This window comes from Myotis nattereri (genome assembly GCF_964212035.1).
Source record: "Myotis nattereri genome assembly, chromosome: 16".
NCBI classification, from domain to species: Eukaryota; Metazoa; Chordata; class Mammalia; order Chiroptera; family Vespertilionidae; genus Myotis; species Myotis nattereri.
The window spans coordinates 11,270,191-11,292,109 of NC_138091.1; the positions used below are offsets into that span (position 1 = coordinate 11,270,191).

Here is a 21,919-nt window from a genome sequence, read left to right on the forward strand (position 1 = left end):
AATGAATATGGTAAAGATCTCAATCCTCCCCACGCAAGTTAATATATAAATATGTTGAAATTCCAATTAAAAAACTAATATAATTTTAGGGAGTTGAAGGTGATTAAGATTTGTCCAGGGATAGAGCGTCACAAACCATTAAAAATGTGTGTGACATTCACCACTGGTAAATGACTTATTAAAAACTGGATATATGTCCACCTTACACCATTTTCTAGAAACAAAAATTTTAAATGTAAAATATAAAATTATAAAAATGAGAGGCCCGATGCGTGAAATTTGTGCAAGGGGCTAGGGCTCTTGCAGCCCTGGCTGCCTTGGCCCTCACAGCCCTGGTTCGTCCAGATGGTCCTGCTGTTTGGTCTAATTAGCATATTAGCTCTTTAATATATAGGATAAGATTAAAATTTCAATAATATTTATCTCTCCCTTCTGTGTGGGAGAGCCTAATAACTATGCACAAACCAGAAACCACAAGGAAAAAAATATTGATAGATTTTGTTACATAAACATTTGCACATAAAATAATCATAAATAAAAAAGGAAACAAACAACATATAAGGATAAGACATCTACAATAGGTATATAGAATGGGTTCAAATCTTTACTATACAAAGAACTCTTATAGACAATGAATAAAGACAAATGCTGAAGACAGGAAAGGATAGAAGGTAAACAGAAGGCCATTCACAAAAGAAATACAAGTCACCAACTAACATGTGGAAAATATAACACCTCACCACCAATTTAAACACAGACTTAAAACCTTAAATGCCACTTTTTACCCATCAGATTGGTAGTTATTTAGAAAAATATATGATTATCTATCATTTATTGGTGAAAGATGATGAGTTGGTGGTCACTCCGGTAATAGCATACACAGGTAAAACCTCTCTCCAGGGGGATTTGTCAGTGAAAATCCGTTTTCAGAGTATGCATACCTTTGAGCCAAGAAGGCCACTCAGATGCACTTATCCTAGGAAAATCACCATAACTTTAACTTCAAAGATAGTTAAGTCAAAGAGAGAGAAACATGGATGTGAGAACTACATCAATTAGTTGTCTTCCATATGGAGATTGAACCCGCAACCTGTGTATGTGCCCTGACAGGGAGTCTAACCCTCAACCTTCCAGTGCACTGGAGGTCTTTCCAAGTGAGCCACCCAGCCAGGGCCAAAAGGAGGTAGTTTTTTTATGGATTTTATTTTATTGTTTTAGAGAGAGAAGAAGGGAGAGAAACATCAATGTAAACAGTGTCTGGTTGGTTGCCTCCCGTACACACTCAGATCAAGGATCTAACCCGCAACCTGGGCCTGTGCCCTGACCTTTCTGTGCACACAACAATGCCCAACCAACTAAGCCACACTGGCCAGGGCAAAAAAGGAAGTCGTTTTAATTACACTGATGAGAAAGCATGCCTATTTAAGAGCAAAAGCAAACAACTGAACAAAATGTATATTATGACCCCATTTTTATAGCACAAACCCAACAGAACTATATATATTCATTAATAGAATATAATTAATATGATATGAAATATACTGGTATAATTAACCTTCCTTGAACCTTTAATATGTGCTGGGTTTGGCACTAAATTATTTTTGCATTACCTCTACAACCTTCACAACAATCCTAGAGGTAGCCTCCGTTTACAGATGAAGCAGCCGAGGCTTAGATATTTGAAAACGTGTGACATCCTCACAAAGTAATAAGTGGTAGACCAGAGATTCCAGCCCTGCCAGTCTAACTCCAGTGGCGCTGCCATTAATACTAACGTTACAACTCAGACTGTAGGCAGAAAACGCTGAAAAACTGTATTCAAAAGATTGGTAACTGCACAGCCTGGAGGGGACTTTTTGTATGTTTGTTCTGTCTTAAGAAAACACGACCTTAAAAATTTTTTTAAAGTCACCAAAAGAAGGTAAACATATTAACACAGAATACTTTAAAAAATACACAAAATATTTACATTTTGAGCTTACGTTTATTTAAAAAGCAAAACTATATGAATGAGTTGTACAGAAAAAATTTTAGAATACACCAAAATGATGAAAATGGTTATTATTTTGAGAGGATCGAACTCTTCTCACTTTTGCTTATCTGTACTTCTTATTTTTTCTAAGGTAAACATGTAATATAATAAAAACTCTACTTTCACATTTAATAAGCATATAATTATCAAGGTAATTATTTCAAAATATAAATTAAATTTCAAGAATTCTACTCAATATTTTTATGAAAATGTGGAAAATCTCTTGTATAGTATCTGATAGCTGCAATCTACTCAAAACTATGAAGCAATCTAAAGTAAGATTGTATCCTCTACTCCTGTTTCTTTTTTCTTTTAATAAAAAGCAACATTCTGGGCCCTCGGGGGTAAACATCTATACACTGACAGACTTGACATCAGTTCCATCAACCGCATAACCTATTGGTTCCAGTAAGCAATCTATTTTATTGTTCTGGTCTCAGAAAATGTGTTGTAGCTTTTCTGCACAGATGTTATTTAGGAAAAAAATTCTGCTTTTTATTGACCTATATTAAGTATAAATTCCGTTTGGTCACTAAAGCCTCTTATGATCCTCATCCAACATTTCTTTACCCCAGTGTGGTCCTTGCAACAAAGTCCAAAAACACATTGTAAATAGCTCAGTTGGCAACAGAAAATCAAGGGGGACATATTATTTCTTTATGAACTCAATCTTACTTCCTTTCATAGAAGAAAAGTCTTTAAATGACATTAGCACCAGCACACATCTGGCCCAGATCCTGGCATCGATGCCAAGGCAGCAGGCTACTGCTATCCTACTGTCCCGCAAATGGCCACTATATGGCCGTCCACCTTCTCTAGTTAATTTTCCTCAGTTTATCACAACTATCAACAAAAGAGGCCCAGAAAGAAAGACTAGTTCTATCAAAGAGATCGCTCATTCCCAAGTATTTCTGCCTCGGCTATCATTAGCAATAAATGAATTGCCCTGAAGAGTACAAAAGAAATCAACTGATAAAGAAAATAATCCTGCTGACTCCAAGACGTGTAAATTCAAGTAATAAACTAAATAGGGAGGGAAAAGGTCAAATAAAAGGGTAGAGGTCATCCGAAGGGTGCTGCCTCTATAAATGGAATGAGCAGAAGGAAATGACTTTAATTCAATTAGCTCATCTAGAAACCTGGGGCATGGAATATATAAAATGGTGCTGGAGGAATTTATTGCCTGGGACTTCTGTATCTGTAGCAACAGGGGCGGCTGCCGCTCTCTTTCTCCGGTGCATCCTGCTTTTGCACAGCTCTGTGTGGTCCAGGTCCTGCCCAGCTGCTTTTCCTGCTGCCCGCTGGGGAGGACTGCTCTGGCTCTCACTGGACGAGTTCTCTGCATCCAGCCAGACCAGTGGGCCTGGGGCCGGCACTCTGCCTGCACAACACTTACTTCACTTTCTCAAAGGGTGGTCCAGGACCACCTAGCATCAGGTCTTCCGGCATGCTTGTCAAAAATGCAGATCTCTGGGTCCTGTCCCGGCCTACAGGATCTGAATCCCTGGGGACAGTGGCCAGAAAGCACTGTCTGAACCCACGTGCTGTGCATGCTCCTTTGCATGCATACTCACATATGGGAAACAGTAAGCCAATGGGCACCACGCAGCATGGTATGTTCCATTAAAGGAGTAATGCAGTCACTGCTCTAGATTTTAGACACCATGTTTGAAATATCAAACTCTACATCTGCCTACTTGGATATACAACAATATGAGGTATATAGACGAAAAACCAATACAACAGCTAGTCTGAAGGTAAGATGTCCTAATTATCACACTTTCCTCTGTTCCTAAAGAAATAAGCATTGAGAATTAACTTTAAAAAGTGACTTTACATTAATTATTTAAAGTAGCTCTTTTAAGACTCTAAAAAGAGGAAACATGGATAATTATTTCCCGATTTGGCAGTCAATCAGCACTGACTTCCTAACTGCCAAATAAAACACCTCTTCCTAGCAAGCACCTTAGACTCTAGCATCTGGAAGTGTGCATCACTTCCTTTATGAAACGTCTCTTCTAGTTTCTGTGACAAAGCACTTCCGTTTTCCTTTCTCTGGTCATATTATTCCCTTGCAGTCTCCTAATACACTCTACCTAATTTTTAAAAGGGATGCACCCCAAGGTCCTGTCCCTGGCCTTCTGCTTTGCTCCCTCTACACACTGACCTTTGGCAACCTTGATCACCACCATGGCTTGCAGCCAACTCCATGCTAAAGATCCCTCTTTCTTCTGGCCCAGAGTTCGCCTGAGCTCCTGTCCTTCACAGCCAACTGCCCCTGCCCACTGAACCTCTTCAGTGGATATGCCAGTGACAACTCAAATTCCATGTGTGCAAAACTCCGCTCATCATTATCCCCCAACCAGTTTCTTTCTTCAGAATTCACATTCTTAAGGCTCAACACCACCACTCATCCAGTCTTCCATATCAGAAGGCTGGATGTTTTTCTAGGGTAGGGGCAGCAAACTCAAATGCCTGTGAGGGCACCCAGGCATTTTTTAACTTAAGGAACAAGTCCACAGCTCTTAACACAGTCATTTCTATGTGGTTTGCAAAGGTTAACTTATTTAATACTCAGAACAACCCTCTGAAATAGGTATTATTATTATCCCTACTTTACAAATGGGGAAACTGAGGCATAGAGAGATTATGGAAACTGTTCAAGGCCTCTCAGTTAGTAAGAGCCAGGAATGAATGCAGGGACTCTGCCAGAGAACTGGTTAGAGTACAGAACAGTTAAGGAGCACAGGGCTCAAAGAACTGGAGAAGGCTTGCTTTCCCTAATGACAGTCAAGGTCTTTGCAACTCCAGGTCCCAAATCTCCTCAGCACTCCACCACTTCTACCGTTCCGTTAATTCTATTTCCTTCATATTTTCCTATATCTTCTCTCCCCTTTTCTCCTTCCCCACCACAGCCTTAGTTCAGCCCAAGTCATTTCTCAATTGGTTACCAATGATTTATTTACCATCATTCTTGAGTCTCAATAGTCAATGCTCTTTAGCTGGGGCCAGAAAACTTTTTCTATAAAGAGCCAGAGGGAAAATACTCAGGCTTTCCAAGCCATAAATTTTCTCTATAATTACTCAATTCTGCCAACATAGCATGATAACAGCATAGAACAAATTGGCATGGCTGTGTTCCAATAAAACTTTCTTCACAAAAACAGGCAACCCTTTCTCAATAGTACTGCCTCTGCAGTCTTCTTAATCCATCCTACTCCTTATATTGAAAGACATTCCGCATGGTCTCCACACCTTAGAGAATATAATAAAGATAATAAAGTATTAAAAAAAAGAACCGCCCACAGTGAATGCTTTTATAACCATAGGGCAGTAAAAATATTTCTAAGCACACAAAAAAAAACAACACAAAAAACAAAAACTAACAAATTTGAAAAATCTCAGCAGGGCAAAATAAAACAGTGAAATATCACAAGTAAAATAAAGGAAAAAGAAAATATTTTAAAAAATTAATGCATATGATGGATAAAATGCTAAAGAGAGCTCTAAAAACATCATTAAGAAATGACCAAGGATATGAGGTAAATAAAAGGAAATATAGAAATGGTCAATAGAGAAAAAGATGCTAAATCCCACCAAAACTGAGAAAATAAAAACGAACACACAAAAATCTTTTCAGTTTTCAAATAGGCAACACTGGTAAAGACAACTAATTCACAAGCATGGAGTACAGAAGGAGTCAGATTCCCACATGCCGTTGGAGGGAATGTAAATTAAACTATCTTTTTTAGGCACAAACCGGTCAGTCTATCAAAATTACAATATTTAAAGCTAGCAATTACATTTCTAAACACTTATCCTACACAAGTACTCACATAAGTATACAAAGATTTATATACATAAAAGTTAACAGAATTGCTTTTATTTATCTAATATATTTTTATTGATTTCAGAGAGGAAGGAAGAGGGAGAGAGAGAAATAACAATGAGAGAGAATTACTGATCGGCCACCTTCTGCACACCCCACAAAGGGGATCAAGCCTGGGACCTGGACATGTGCTCTGACCGGGAATCGAACCATGACCTCTTGGTTCACAGGTCGACACTCAACCACTGAGACACCCCGTTCAGGCGAGGCTTTATATTTTAATAGAAATAGGATCATTATACACACATGCGTACACAGTTCTACAACTTGTCATTTTCTCTTAACAGTGTAGCTTTCACTGACAGTATTTACTAGTGGCCTACCATTTCATTATATGGAACTGCCATTATTTACTTAACTAATCCTCTACAGGTAAACATTTAGGGTGTTTCCAGTTTTTTTGCTATTAAAAGCAATTCTGGACTGGCTGGTGTGGTTCAGTGGTTGAATGTTGACCTATGAACCAGGAGGTCATGGTTTGCTTGCCAGTTTGATTCCTGGTTGAGACATATAACTGGGTTGCAGGCTCGATCCCTAGTGGGGGTGGTGTAGAAGGCAGCCAATCAATTCTCTCTCATCACTGATGTTTCTATCTTTCCCTCTCACTTCCTCTCTGAAACCAATAAAAATATATGTATATATAAAACTTTATCTATATCTTTATATCTGCATATATATGGCTACATTTTAAGTAGGAGTTTCATCTAAAATGGATGAAAAGGTACTTTTCCAGTTTAAGATCCTCTGTTTCTGTATTATTTGAATTTCTTTTTCTTACAATAAATTTATATTAATTCAGTAGTATTTAAAATCTGCTTAAAAGATAAATAAATAAGACAAAATATGTACAAAGTGACTGTGTTCCCCCAGGTCTTTCCCTTGCTGGGGTGGAAAACCTGTGCCACAGTGACAGCATGGCCTGCTTCAATATTCACCCAGGAAGTGCCTCTCCAGCACTCCAGTCACACTGCACTACTCAGCACACTTCAGCTCTGAATATGCCAGATGTCTCTGCTTGCAATCCTTGCCTTTTCTGCCCAGTAAACACTCATTCACTTCAATTCCTTCCACAGGCAAAAGAACACTCCCTTCTCTGGGTTCCCCCTCTGCCTCATGCACACATCCCTTATAATTCCTATAACACTAATTTCCCTAATGATGCATATAGCAATGATAATAGTATTGATTATAGCTTATTAAGTGCATAATAGTGCTGGGTAGACACTTAATGCAGGTGTTTTACCTGCATTATCTCATTTAATCCTCACAATGAGGCTATGAAGTAAGTGCCACTATCTCTACTTTACAGGTAAAGAAAATAAGACACTCTAAGGTTAAGAAATTGCTCAAGATCACACAGGTATTAGGAAAGAGTACTGGGTTTGAAACACAGATGTATCGGACCACAGCTGTTCTATTTTTATATATGTACATGCGTACAAAATCTCCCCATTAGAACTTATTGTTAATCTCTGTATCTCCAGTAACCAGCACCAAGGGATATGTGGTAAACACCAATAAATACTGAAGGCAGGCAGTCTCTGAGTATGGAAAAGGGTCTTAATTGTCATCATCTAGTCCCACCCACTACACAATGCAGGAATCAACTTCCCTCAAAGATGATCTGTTTCCATTTAGATAGTTCCAATGACAGGGAACGTCGCCTTACAAGGCAGCCCATTTCGCACCTAAATAGTTCTCCTAAGAACTCTCTTTCACACTGAGAGAATCGGCCACTCTGTTAGCATGTGCAATCTCCTAGTTTTGTCTTCTGGACTATAAGTGAGCAGCATTGTTCCTTTAAATCAATGGAACTACAGATGTCTAAAAATGGCTATTATGTCTTTCTCCTTTCCCTCACTTTATCCCTCCTCCCTTCTCTTTTCTTAGCAGAACACTCTCATCCCCCAAGTGACAAGGTTTCCACATCCCCTCTTCCTTATGGCTGCCCTCCTCTGGGGGACTTCAGTCTGTCAGTTCCCTCTCCAAAGCGAGTCCTGCCCAGCTGGTGTGGCTCAGTGGTTGAGCGTCAACCTATGAGCCAGGAGGTCACAGTTCGATTGCAGGTCACGGCACACGCCCAGGTTGGGGGCTCCATCCCCGGTGGTCGGTGTGCAGGAGGCAGTCATCAATGATTCTCTCTCATCGTTGACATTTCTATTTCTCTCTCCCTCTCCCTTCCTCTCTGAAATCAATAACAATATATTAAAAAAAAAAAAAAAAAAAGCAAGTCCCTACCAAGTGAGGAGCACTGTACCCAGAGAGCTAGAAGTGCTCAACAAGTATATGGCATGATTTCTGCCCTGAAATTCTTTGGAAAATACAACCTATATTGAATAATCAAGTGTTTACCTGTAATTATTTGAAAACTAACCTCTGAAGGTCTCCCCCCATGTGCCAGTCATGTTGCTGGGTACTTCACGTGCATTATATGATTAAATTCTTAAGTGATTTATTGTTATTTCTATTTTATAGATGAGGGAATTGTCTTAGCAAGGTCAAGGCTAGTAAATGTCACAGCCAGGATCTGAACTCAAGTCTGCTTGACTTCCCAGCCACATTCTGAGTGTTGAGGAGGGAGACTTGGGCTGGGCGCAGCAAAAGAGGACTTAGTGGAGAAGCCTTGAAAGGATGTGACTGGTCTCCCTGGAGGAAGGAGTACGGTGGGGTGGAACACAAATGTTTCTGTGGAAGACTCTAACCATTTCCGATTATAATGTCCCTTTAAAGTCAGGCAGAGTCGAGGCAGCAGGCAATACAGAGGACCTGCAGACGCTTGGGCAGGTCAGGAACACTGAAAGCAATGCCTTAGGAAATTCCTCCGGCAGCCCTGGGTGGCATATATTGCAGTGGAAGGAGAATGAGGCAGAAAGAACAGTTAGGAGCTGGAGCAATAATAGTCCTCATGTCTGGACCCGAACAAGGATGGTAGCTTCAGAAATGGGGATGAAAAACCACAGAGGCACCACAAAGGGGCCTACTGGTGCAGCTGGCGGTTAGACTGAAGGGGAGAATGGAAAGCTAAGAGTGTGCTAAGATTTCTCCTCGAGGAGAGGGGAAGAATATTGGCTTTGCTGACAGAAATGGGACATGACAGACTGAATCTGCAGAGTGCACACTGAGAAACTCCTGCTCATGGCAGAGCTCACTCCTGGCGCCCAGAGGGAGAGGCCTTGTTTTCTGGGTGACATCCTAGAATCACACCTTCTCTACAGTCCTTCTCACATGTCAACATGACACTCAAACCAGCATGAGACATAACTTCAAAGATACCACCCGAAATCAGCCTCACCGCTGTAGAGCTGCACGGTGTACATTTTACTACGATTCTCCGTCAAGTTCCCTATGTCCAAGTGCCATCCTCCCTAAAAGGTTTTCTGTAAGTGAACTCGGTCACTGAGGAACAAGATGTGTCTGATTTGTCTCCTTTTCCCCTGGATTTCAGGTTCAACTCTCTTGAAAGACAAACAAATAAACAGAAACCATTCCTTCTTTGTCTCTATTCTCTACTCTCAAAGCCTCTCTGCCTCATCTGTTCACTTGCCGATTTTGACTCAACAGTATTATTTACCACTTTCTGTCCGCAGAGTACCAAATACAACTTTACTGTTTACCCATTTCTTCTCCTTATTCTCATCCAGAAGAAACGGAGAGACCAGGTCTTCCGTCTGCAGGATGACCCAGGACATATAGTCCAAACAGCATGAGCTCAGAATAAGCTACTTCTAAGGTTAGCTATGAGATGGGATGATAAGCTTCTCCTGACTCATAGCGTGGCTGTAGCAGCCAAATGACATTATTATGGGTTAACACCTAAATGCATGCAATTGTTTTGGTGCAGTTTGCTACAATTAGGCAAAAAATCTGGTTCTAAACCTCCTTTCAGAAAAGCACTCAAAACCCCTTCATACCTGGGAAAATCCCAGAGGTCCTACAAGAGGCAAACATCAGTGAGTGGGAGTCCCAGTGGCCACTGTGGTTCCACTGCACACCACGCACAGCAGTGCCGTCCGTCCTGCTGCGGAACTCAGACAGACAGACTCATTACCGCACTGCATCTTTAAAGGACAGCAGATGCAAACAACAAAAGTCAGAAATAAGCAGGATAAGTATTCTACTTTAATTGTAAATAAATGAGGATATTCTAGTACATGTTTAATACAATACTATTTACAATTCTGAGTAAATAGAATTCAGGAAATTTGACTTCAGATCTCAGTTAGAGAGAATCTGCAGTTTCAATATATTCCCGTTGGAGGAGTAAATGAAATCAGCTTTTTGTTTAACTAAAAATGAAGTTGCAAGGAAGACTCTAACCGTACCAGAAAGACAAAGTACCTGTGAGCTTGATTTTGGACAGTCGAGCCAAAATTCCTGGCAAATCGTCCACACGCAGCTTCATCTCTTTCCACTGCTTTTCATCTTTTGTCTCTTTTCCCACATCTACTGAGCCTTCAATTATTGAGGCAGACTCTAGTTCTATCAATTCGGTTTCATTAGGCTTTCTGGGCAAAGATAGGGTAGAGGGTGCAAAAGGCTTCATCTCATATACTTCCGCTTTGGCTTGACTCGAAGACGATTTCTCAAGGAAAGGAGAGGCCACTGGCTCTGACTTTGGCTTTATTTGCTGGCGGAGGCTTCTGTTCAACTGTGTGACATACTAAATTTAAAAAGTACATGTCAGTATACAAAGCCAAAATGCTCTTAAATGGTTGTTTAGTTACACCTTCTATCGGTCCGACTTTTATGGTACTTAAAAGATTTTCCTCTAACTTTATAAAACACAGGCACATGCACTAATACTAAAGTGCTTATTCCATGGAAGTCACTACCAGTGGTTCTCAACCTTCTGGCCCTTTAAATACAGTTCCTCATATTGTGACCCAACCATCAAATTATTTTCATTGCTACTTCATAACTGTAATGTTGCTACTGTTATGAATCGTAATGTAAATATCTGATATGCAGGATAGTCTTAGGCGACCCCTGTGAAAGGGTCGTTTGACCCCCAAAGGGGTCGCGACCCACAGGTTGAGAACCGCTGCACTAGACTAAGCCATAAGGAGAACACAATGAATTCCTCTGCAATAGTTTTCAAATTTCTAGAAATTCCTAGGAATTTAAGTTCCTTGAAAGAAGATATTTTTATTTCTTGTTCATCTCTTCCAGAAGGTCCCCTAATATAGTACCAGAAACTGGTGGTTTAACATTCAAGTACAATGAAGAAGTTTTCTATAATCAAGAGCCCAAACACCTGTTGAGTGCCATGTTCCCAGGCCAACAGTGCAGCGGGGCTCAGCGGACGTGCACCTCCCAGGCCTAAGTGACTTACAGCAGTGTGCATGAGGAAAGAACATGGGCTTTAGAGCTACACACTCTCCACTACTTACTTGCAAAAAGTAATTACTACTAGCATTCATGAGGCACTTCAAAGTTCAATAGAATGCATATTGTCGTAGTTTATATAATATACATATCTCATGTAAGCTTTGCAAAAGTTGTTAAAGAAGATGGGTCATTATTAGTATCTCTCTCTTTAATTTGCAGATGAGGAAATCAAGGCTGAGGAATAAACTGACAGAGCCTAGAATCAACAACCAGTTAGTTACAGGTGACCCTGGACATGGAACCACTAACCTGATAACTAGTTAAGAGACTTTTCCATTACATATACTAGTCTTAGGAATTACTAACTCATGAATGAATCCAAAGTTCTGTTTACATAAAAATGGCATAATATATATTTGAGTTTCTCTTCTAAATATCCATTATCCTTAAACCTCCAAGTTAAAAAATCTGAACATTACTAGAAATTTCAATCTCTTACCAGAATAGTAAGTTTTTATAAGACTTTAAATTTTAAGTTAAAAAAAAGATGAGAGAAATTTAAAAGAGGATTTTAGATTATGAATTTGGTATTATTTCATGCTTGCAAGAATTTGTTAGCTAAGATTTCTCCATTCTATGATACTTTCTACTTGAGAAAATGTCAAATGCCCTCATTGGTAATTCAGAGCAAATTACTATGTTGCCCATAATATCATGAACCCGAACTAGACACAGGCCTACAAGAGGACTGAAATATATTATCAATGCCCACTACAAAATGCTGAGCAAACTACTAAAACCTCAATTTGTTTGATTCAGACATGCATCTGAATGCACTGCTAATGTAAAAAAACAGGAGGGCCACTATTAGAGCAATTATTTCTGTATTACTGTTGTATTCACAGAATTTTAAAGAATTTATAAAGTATTATAACAGTGCAGCTTTCTCTAATTTTAACCTAGTAAAACCACGCCAGAAATTTTCAATATTTCTCCAAACTTAATCAGTAAGTTCAAGATCATACTTTTAAGCTCAAACACCAAAATTATCCTGGTTTCAGTTAAGAATAAAGCGAGGGATTTAAGTTCTGAATAAACTGAAGAGGACACTAAAAGTCCTTTTTAAACAGTACTTCTTCGTACTCCTCTTGTAACGCGAATTTCTGAAATTCCCGCAAACTGAAAAGGAAAGGTTGAAGCAACAGAGCAAGGATGGTCTTCTGAACATACCATGCGCTTGAGGAAGGCGAAGTGCTGAAATGTAACCCACTGCTTGCTGGCGTTCCTAAAAAGATGCATAAACTTGTGAGGGGATGCCTGCACAGCTCTTCTTTCTAGATACCAGACACATCCTCCTACCCCTCCTGTAACAGAGCAGAAGGGAGAACAATGTTAAAGTGATTAATGCCTCTCAGCAGGGATGACTGCGCCTACCCAGGAGCAATGCTTGAACCATGGTAAGCAATGCCTATGAGATGGGTTATAAGTTTGAAATGATCTAGTCCGGATTTGTAAATAAACACAACTTATGAGCCTTACTGATAAATCTGCAAAATTCTTCACAGGCTAGGGAAATCTTTCAGCTCAGGATCATTATGCTTTTGTTATATTAAATGCCAAAATGACCACACTATAGATATTTTTAAGAAGAAATATAAAACAATCATTTCAATCACTTCTTTAAAAGTATAAAATGAGAAGCATAATTTTTCTCAATAAGTAACTGTAAACTGGAAGATATATTTCCGGTTACTATTTTGGCCATGTCGGGTAAGCCAAGTAAGGGGTGAGGAAACAGTTCTCAATAAAGTATGAGTTTATCAATCTTGTTGGGAAGAAACTATTTTTGTAGTATAGGCCTTTGGCTTTTAATCATTCTTTTAAACCTTCTTTCAAATACCAACAAATCCAACGCTTCTGTACAAGGTCTCTCCCAGGCAGACCTTCCACAGTATAATGGCCCAGACTCTCCCTTTCTGAGTCCCTCCTCCCGTGGCTTCCATGACACCAAAGGCTCCTGGCTTTCTCTACCTCTGCTCATCACTTCTCAGTTTCCTATCGTGTCTCCTCTTGCTGTGCCTGCCACATTAATCCCTGAGCAATTGCAATTACAGGCAAAACTTAAATCTTCAACACATCTCTAGAGTCATTATGCCTATTTCCAACTGCTCTCTTAGTATCATGGATGGGTTGTAATAGGCCTCTAAGAACACTTTATCCTCACCCATATCTCTACTCTGTCCCCATTGAAGAGAAAACCATTCCCTCATGAACAGCCTGAATTCTTCCTTCATCATTTAATAACCATCAAGTCCAGTCAACTATGAAAGATATGTCAAATCTGTCTACTTCTTCCCATTCCTATTTTCCATTCCATTCTCTTATCTTACATTTGCACTACTGTAATAGTTGTAGGATTCAAGACAGTCATCTCTACTTCAGTAATTTCCTTCCCTGTCCAACTTAAGTTCCATAGAGCAAACGGTTTTCTTCCTGAAGCCCAACATACATAATTACCCACCCAAACATGTAAATATACCTCACTGCAGCCACGCTGTCTCCTCATCGCACTCCACACTGGTTCCCCTTTATGTCCTTCGCCTGCTTACAGCTTCCTGCCTCACCTGTCAAATTTTCAGTCTCATCCAACTATTCTATCACTTCACACTTTTCTATAGTTTTTAAATACAAATTGTTTCCACTGTTTTTAGTTCCTTGAGACTCACTTTGCTATAACACAGCAGAGTGCTTCCATAGAACAATGAAACAACAGTTGATGACTGTATCGGCCCACAGCTACGTGGACTGGGGGAGGCCCTAGCACTGCCCTTTGGAATACATGGCAATTATCTTAGGCTGCTGATAAGTCACTTCTTGACTGAAATCAGATTCTCAGCCCTGTTAGTTATAAAATGCTTATTTTCCACATAGGTGAACGTGTGTTTACCTGGACATATATACATAAAGGGATAGCAGTGTTTTTTAGGGGAAAATTTCTTAAAATCAATCCTTTAATATTTCAGTTTTATTTATAATTTAATGGTGTACATTTCCCCTTCTTACCCTTAATATTGTTCTTTAAGGTAATAGGACCTCAATATTAAATAATTGTGTCTAGAAGACATTTAAGGTTTTATTGTATGGGCCTTAAATTTCAAAATCAAGTTTTAGTTCCTCAGGTCCAGTGAGAAATGCATGTTGCTGGGAAGGAAAGAATCACCTGGCAAACTCTCTCTCATGAATAGGTAGATGAAGTGAGATTTTACAGAATGGCAGTAAGAAAAAACAAAACAAAAACACCCACATCTAGGAAACTGTACTTTTAAATTTTGAAAATACTTCATTTAGTCAAAACATGTTACATTTGTATGAATCGGTGCCTAGAATGTCAACGACATTTCAGCTCTCTGTAAGCAAGCTTAGGTTAAAAGATACACAGGATATAATAGATACATTACCACAGATACATTAAAAATCTGCAAATATGTGGCCACATCCACTATTCACCATCAATAATGAGTCATGATTGTAGGGGTTTTAAATTAGGTGAGTAGACAGGTAACTGAAGGTCTTGAATTTTCTTTTAATGACTATAAAATACTCCAATTTTTAAAAGCAAAATCAGACATGACCAGTAGCTACCTAATATAGCCCCAGATGACCTCCCTGCCACCCTTTCACCACGCTGCTTCCATATCGAGCTCTCGTGGCGGATCTTCCAAGTGGATCAGAGTAGGTCACACAGATCTTTGTGGCCATTATATGCACAGCTTCAAGAAGCTAAGCTGTCTGTTATTTCCTCCTTTCCCACACTAAAAGACTGATCCAGCTACAAGCCATGCGGACCACATGTGCATGAAGCCCACTTCCGAGACCTGGGGGATTCTGAGCTGCCCAGTGGAACTGTCCTATGGAAAACCGAAAGTACAGAACTGAAAGGCAGAAAACCAGCTGGTGCGAGGAATCCGAACTGGACCCTCCATGCAGAGGTGATAGATAATTCAAGCAACAAGAAAGGCTGAGTTCTCTGAGAATGAGTGTGTATAGTCAGGATCAAAGAACACTCAGTCAAGGATGGCAGAAGGTTGCAAGTAATTCAGAAAGAATCACAGACTTTAAAAAACAAAACACTTTTCATTATGGGAAACCTCAGTCACATACAAAAGCAGAATACAATGAGCCCCCGTTACTTTCCCCTCAGCTTCAACAATTACCAACCAAGGCCAAGCTTGTCTCTTTTACACTCCCTCCTACTTCCCACCCTCTTCCCCACTTTTGAACCAAAAGGGACCTTTGAAACCATCTCATGAAATTGCTTCATTTTATAGATGAGTAACTTCACTTCCAGAAAAGTCAGATGGTTTGCTCTGAGATCACACACACACCAGAGAAGACCCATAATATAACAATGCCACGAGGAAAGAGGCATGTCAGACTCACCGTGATGGATTCTGCCAGGCGCCGCAGAGAGCGGGTGAGGCATGGGGCCTGAAATAGTTTCTGGGATTTGTAAGAGAACGGAGTCCTGGGATTCTACCGACCCCATTATGGACCAGCGGCAACACGTTCCTCACCTAGCCATTAGTTATCACTGAACTACTGGGGGGAAAATAACTCTCAACTCCCCTCTAATACCTCCACGGGGCAAATGTCATTCATTCCCAAGGAATGACTGAGAGCCAACAACGCACACCAGGTACCGTTCTGGGCACTGGGGCCAAAGAGGGGGACCGGAGAACGGCCCCTCCCCTCCCAGTGTTCACATTCTGGCTGGGAGGAGCATGCGATAAACGGCCCATAAGTCAACAATGGGAGCCTGCGCTGGCCACCCGGCGAGAAGAGGCCCAGTGAGGAGAGGGGCAGGCGCTCTGCTGCAGGCGGGGCAGGCGCCTCTGAACTGGCGACACCTGCGCTGAGACCTCGCCAAGGGCCAACCAAGAAGGCGCACTCCGCCGTCAACATGAGGCTGTTACAGGCTTTTCAAGCGGGAGGGTTGCAACAGGGGCCACGCCGAATGGCACGAAGCTGGGAGTCAAGCGGCGGCCCGCTGCCCGCAGCTGTCATCGCCGTTTTCATGATCGTCGCAGCACCGCGACCCTCCACATCGCAGGAAGGCTGCGAGCGGGGCACAGCGCTCCCGCGTCCGGACTGCCGGCGGCCAGGCACGGGGCGCCAGGGGGCCCGGGGAGCGCGAAGGTTCCGCGGTGTCCGCTCCAGCCTCCACGCGGTGCAAACCAACAGGAGCAGAGACAGCGGCCCTCGGGGCGGGACGGGGCGCGGGGCGCCACCTGCACCGCAGACCGAGTCCGGACCCCAGCTCCGCGGTCCCTCCGCTTCAGGCTCCGCCAAAGGTCACACCCCCACCGACCTCAGCCGACCTCGCCACGGGCTCCCAAGGTTGCAGCCAGCCCCAACCACATAGAGTACGTGCCAAAAACAGGGGAATTTTCCCCAAGCCGTGCCCGAGGGCGGTGCAGTACCTGTTAGGAGGCGTGAGGAGAGAGTGTGCGGGGAGGTGGCCATCACGCACGAGCCCGGCCGCTCTCCGGGGACCCCGTGTCCTCTCTCCTCACCGGCTGCTGGGCGCCGCCATCTTCCTTCCCCGCCCCGTACGCGAAACGGGCTTCCGGTGCGTCACTTCCGGAGTGGGACGCGGAAGTCAAGGGCTGCGCTTGGAGACGCGGAGACTGGGACCCGCGCGAGACCGCAGGACGGAAAGTCGGAGGCCAGAGGGACTTTCGGGAGACGCTAGACGCTCGGGCGGCTGCGGCCTCCGGAAGGGACAGTAGCGGACGGCGGGCCCGCGCCTCCGCCCCGAGGCTGGCAGGTGTCCTCGGGCCGCGGCGGGAGAGCTTGGCCGGGCCGGGCCGGCTGCGGAATGCCCGCGGGCGGTTCAGAGGTACTTTGGGATTCATGTTGGTGCCCGAATCGCCAAGAGGAGGTGGTTCTTGGGACGGAGCGTCCGCCCTCCTGTCTGATCGCAGTTCCCGCTGTACTGTGTTCGCCGTCAGGTGGGAGGACCGACGTCCTGCAGGTTGCGTGCTCCTGGCACACCCCGGGACGGCAGTGGTCTGAGCCTCTTCAAATGACGCGGGTGCGCCCAGAGGTTCAGATTTGGGGCCCTGGAGTGAGATCGCACTGGAGTCCTGGCTCCACCCCCTGACCTTGACCTGCCCGGGCTAATTGCTCGAGTCCTCTGGACCGAATAGCTGTCCACCGGGGATAATGATACTCTGTGTTGTGGATGGTTGAGAGAATGAAATCGTGTCCCTCCAGGGGCCTGCACATATAAGACCTAATAAATGGGCACTCGTGTAGTGATTACGGGGCAGATCTCAGCAGCCCTCCCCCCTCTGTTCTCCTGTGTGAGTTCCACAGCTAAAGTACACGGAAGAAAAAAAGATGCAGCCTTTGAAAAAGAAGAAACAGGTAACTGGGATTTGTAAGGGCAACTTCTGTCTGTCTTCAAGGCTGAAGTGATGGTACTTTGGCTCACGGTGATCAACAAAACGCAAGGTTGCCCTGATTCTGCAGGAGCTCGCAGAGGACCAGCAGGTGGAGGGGCCTGTCAGGTGGGGAGTGTGATGGGACGAGACCGCAGTCGCGGGGAGCTGGGGCAAGCAAGGCCTCAGAGATTTAAACTTGGCACTCAGTTGGAGGAACAGGAGATTTTGTCTTACATGCAAGGAAGGGAGAAGGCACTCCATGGGGAGAAAGAAAGCATTAGATACTATGTTAAAAGTTTTGAAACTCCTAATTTTCCGTGTGTTTTTATGAACATGTGATGTTTATATCTGCCGCAGACATTATCCTCTTTGTGAACAGCACGTTAAGGCTCAAAGAGGCTTAATTGATCCGTCCAGAATTACCCAGCTGCTTGTGACAGCATCACTTCCACCATGCCATGCAGCCCTATGCACCCAAGCATGCTGAAGGGTCACAGCTTCTGTGATTTATAAAGCACAGGATTTCAGTCGTGGCTGCTTGTCACAATCACATACAGGGCTTTAAAAATTACAGATGTCTGAGCCACCTCCGGACCTATTAAATCAGAAGGGGTGTGGAATGGATGGAAGGGACTTGCACTTTTCTTTTTAAAGTACCACAAGTATTTGGGCACATAACTGAGAATTACTGGAGTTCAGATTTTTTTTTTTTAATTAACTTGACAACACAGTTATGTCTAAAATGTTGATTTACATGAATATTTTATTGCATGTACTCAGAAATCATGAATTCCCAAATTCTCTAGTCTTAAGATAGACAAGGGGTTTAATAGACATTGTTCCTCCTTGGCCAACATAGTTTTCCTTCATTTAAAATCCTTTCTAAACACGGGGCCATGGTCTGATTAAATACACAAATGAATGCATGGGTTATTATTTATCGAGAGGAACCAGAGTAAATGTTTTATGGGAGAAATGCCTAAAAGATGAGTGCATTCTGGCTTGATTGGTCAGAAAATGCATTCATCTGTATAATATTTGTAGTTAGCGTGAGTCAATAGTACCAAAGCAGACTCTCCTGAAAAGTAATCCCTGAAGATACTTCTGGAAAGGAGAGGGTTCATGGTCACGTACATTGCTATGACCGCACATATCTGCAGGGAGACTGCGGAAACGAGGAGTGCAGTGATTCCCTGGGCCAGTCACCGGCCATCACTGGGGGCCTAGACATGTTGCTGTTCTGAGGACCGTGAAAACTTGGGAAATACTAGTCTTATGCGCGCACACACACAAACACACATGAACTAACAATTTTGGAGGTTGGACTATATTTGTAAGGACAATTTTTATTCTAAGGTGAATCAGATTTCCTGGTTTCAAACGATCTTGCTTCATTAGACTAACTTTTCCTGGACAAGTTCCCTTAGAAAATTCCTTAAATAAGCTCTGCCTCATAATAGGGCTTGATATCCATAAGCTCAAACTTCTCCGTTCATAAAGATTTAGAAAGTGAGGCCCAGACAGGTAGGTAATTTCCTCTAAGTGATAAAACTGACATCCGTGCCAGCATTTTTCCATCTCATTGTCTTTATTGTTCCTCATTCTACCCGTAACATTTTCACTAATGAAATGATGTACAGTCTCACAATTACACATCTTTATTTAACTTGGATTTTTGGATATGTACATTTCAAGTAAAATATATTGTGTAGATTATGTTTTTAACTATCTGTTAAAAATACTTTGTTAGTATTGCTATGAAAAGAGATACATTATAAGAATTAAAAACATTTTTAGCTGACAGCATAATTTTAATTATAATTGTTGAAAGTTGAGTTGTAGCATTCAATTTTATGTTAATGTGGTCATTTACTACAATGATCACTTGCTTATGTATTTTATTTTATTTTTTGGTTAATTCCGCCTCTCCCCCACCCCCAGGATAATTTTTTTCATTTACTTTTTTTTAGAGAAAGTGGAAGGGAGGGGGAGAGAGAGAGAAACATTAATGTGAGAGAGACACATTGATTGGTTGCTTCCCACACACACCCTGACCTGGGCCTGGGATGGAGCCTACAACCCAAGTCTGTGCCCTTGACCAGAATGGAACCCAGGACCCTTCTGTCCGTGGGCCGACACTCTATCCACTGAGCCAAACCAGCTAGGTCTGCTTATGTATGTTTAAACATGATTCTAAATAATCATTATAAAGCTTTGTATCTTATCTTTTAAAAATTGATGTTATCAAACTTTACCTAGATAATGGCTCCTCTTATTTTCCTTTAATGTTTCAGCACTTATTTAAAAACCAAGCTGTTCTTGAACCCAACTTTGTTCTGTAATGGATTTGTTGCAAAATTTGAAATAAAATTTCTTCTTGAGAGTCTTTCTACATGTACTAAATTTTATACCATATGACAGGACTTCTGAGTAGATAGATGCTAACCCTTTCAAAGTCCAGACTAAAGACTACATTCCCAGCCTACCTTGCAGCTTAGTGTGACTTTGTGACTAATTCTGATCAATGGGATATAAGCAGAAGTGATATGTTTAACTTCTACGTTTCCTTAACAGTGGAGAGCAAGTCTCTCCTTGCTTGATATGGAGCTGCCTTACTAGCCCTGGGCTGATTACATGAGGAAAAATAAAACTCTCACTTGTGAACACACTGTTTCTTTAGGTTTTTTGAACTAATATGCCTGACTCATGGTCAGCTCAAAAAATGATAGCTCTCACCATTAAATGATTCCCTATATGCTTCAAAAAGCAAAAATAAAATGTTAGTATTTTCTAAGAAATACTTTGAGAGGGAAATTTGGGATTGTGCTATTTAAAAATGTGTTGTAATAAAACAGCTTGATGAAGCTTATGGATCTCAGAATCTAGAAAAATAAAAGCTTTTCTTTTTAAAAAAAAATAAGGATTTGTATGTTCTTTCTATGCTATTTAGGAATGAGGGCACATGAGTTTACACCACAGGCCCCAATTTGTTAGACACAAGATTTGTGATGTGGAGATTGCTGCTAAAGATCATCCGGCTTCCCTCACTCTGGTGGTCACCACACTTGTTTCTCACCAGTAGCTTTTGCTGCAGAGCAGACATTCTTCAGGATGAGGGTACCCCATCCTTAAAAAAGAGACCTAACTGATGAAGTACGAGGATATTATGGGCATGTTACGAAGAGTGAAGCTTTTGGAGAGAGGTCAAAGGGATTAATATATTGGGTTTTGATTTCACATCTGGATTTAGTCTCTTGAGATTCCTGACCTTTAGATATTCCTCCCTTGAAATATATTCCTCACGCCTACCCACCACTTTGTGTTTTTTTTAATCCTCACCCGAGGATATGTTTTTATTGATTTTAGAGAGAGAGAAATATTGATCTGTTTCCTCCTGTATGGGCCTGGACTAAGGATCAAACCCACAACCTTTCAGTGTACAGGACGATGCTCCAACCAACTTAGCCACCCAGCCAGGGCCCCACCCGTGACTTTTAATGGTTCTTCCCCTGGTGCCATGCTTTTGGGAGTGGGTGGTGATAGTTAGGCCTGGGTATGCTTCTCGCTTGAGAGAGGTCCCCTGCTTTGAAAGGGGGCCCTGGAAAAACGTGATGCTCAGGCTCCTCCTAGTCAGACGGGATCTGCCCTTCTGGTCCTTTAGAGGCATGGCAAGGTGTCTTCTGCTACACGAGGCAGGTTAGGGGTAGGGAAGCACAGAGTTTATTTCATAAGGACTGCCTTTGGCTGTCTGTCTTCATGACAACGCTACTGAGTCAAGTCCAATCAGAAGACAGAAATCACACCAATTACCTGAACAGAGAATTTAGCATAAAGATTAGCACACAAGAAGTTGATACCTAAATAACTGGAAGGGTAAAAAGAAAACTGGTGTCACAGATGTACAACTACGGGAAGCAGCTACCACTTCTGCAGCCGGGGGAACGAAAACGAAGTCAGGAGCATTACAGTTGAGAAACAGGAGCAGGGCAGGTGCTGCTGGTGCTGGGGTCTTTGGGGGAGACCTGGCCAAGCTGGTTCTCTCTATTTTAGAAAAACTGTCCCCTGGGCTCAGCTATGGCTACTGGAGTGAAGCTGCACAGGAACTGCAAGCAGACAGGAAGCAGGCAGGGGGAGGAAGCTCCTACTCCATGGCCCAGCCTTGCACCATTGCTGCCCTTATCTGCAGAGCGAACAGTGAGCTTTCAGGAGTGTGATGTGCAGACC

At 42.2% G+C, this 21,919-nt stretch overlaps 1 protein-coding gene across 2 annotated transcripts in view; it reads right to left on the reverse strand.

Annotated features, from left to right (window-relative positions):
- COX10 (cytochrome c oxidase assembly factor heme A:farnesyltransferase COX10) overlaps positions 1–16,858 on the reverse strand; it is a 117,735-nt gene extending 100,877 nt beyond the window's left edge. The window contains exons 1-3 of one of the 2 annotated variants that reach the window (XM_081109632.1): positions 16,730–16,858; positions 12,480–12,613; positions 10,260–10,581 (exon numbers count right to left, since the gene is read on the reverse strand). In XM_081109632.1, the coding sequence (XP_080965758.1) occupies positions 10,260–10,581; positions 12,480–12,613; positions 16,730–16,772 (499 nt within the window). In that variant the 5' untranslated portion in view covers positions 16,773–16,858. The remainder of the gene's footprint in view (positions 1–10,259; positions 10,582–12,479; positions 12,614–16,729) is intronic. The other variant, XM_081109633.1, reaches the window with a different exon arrangement.
- Positions 16,859–21,919: the final 5,061 nt, after the last annotated feature.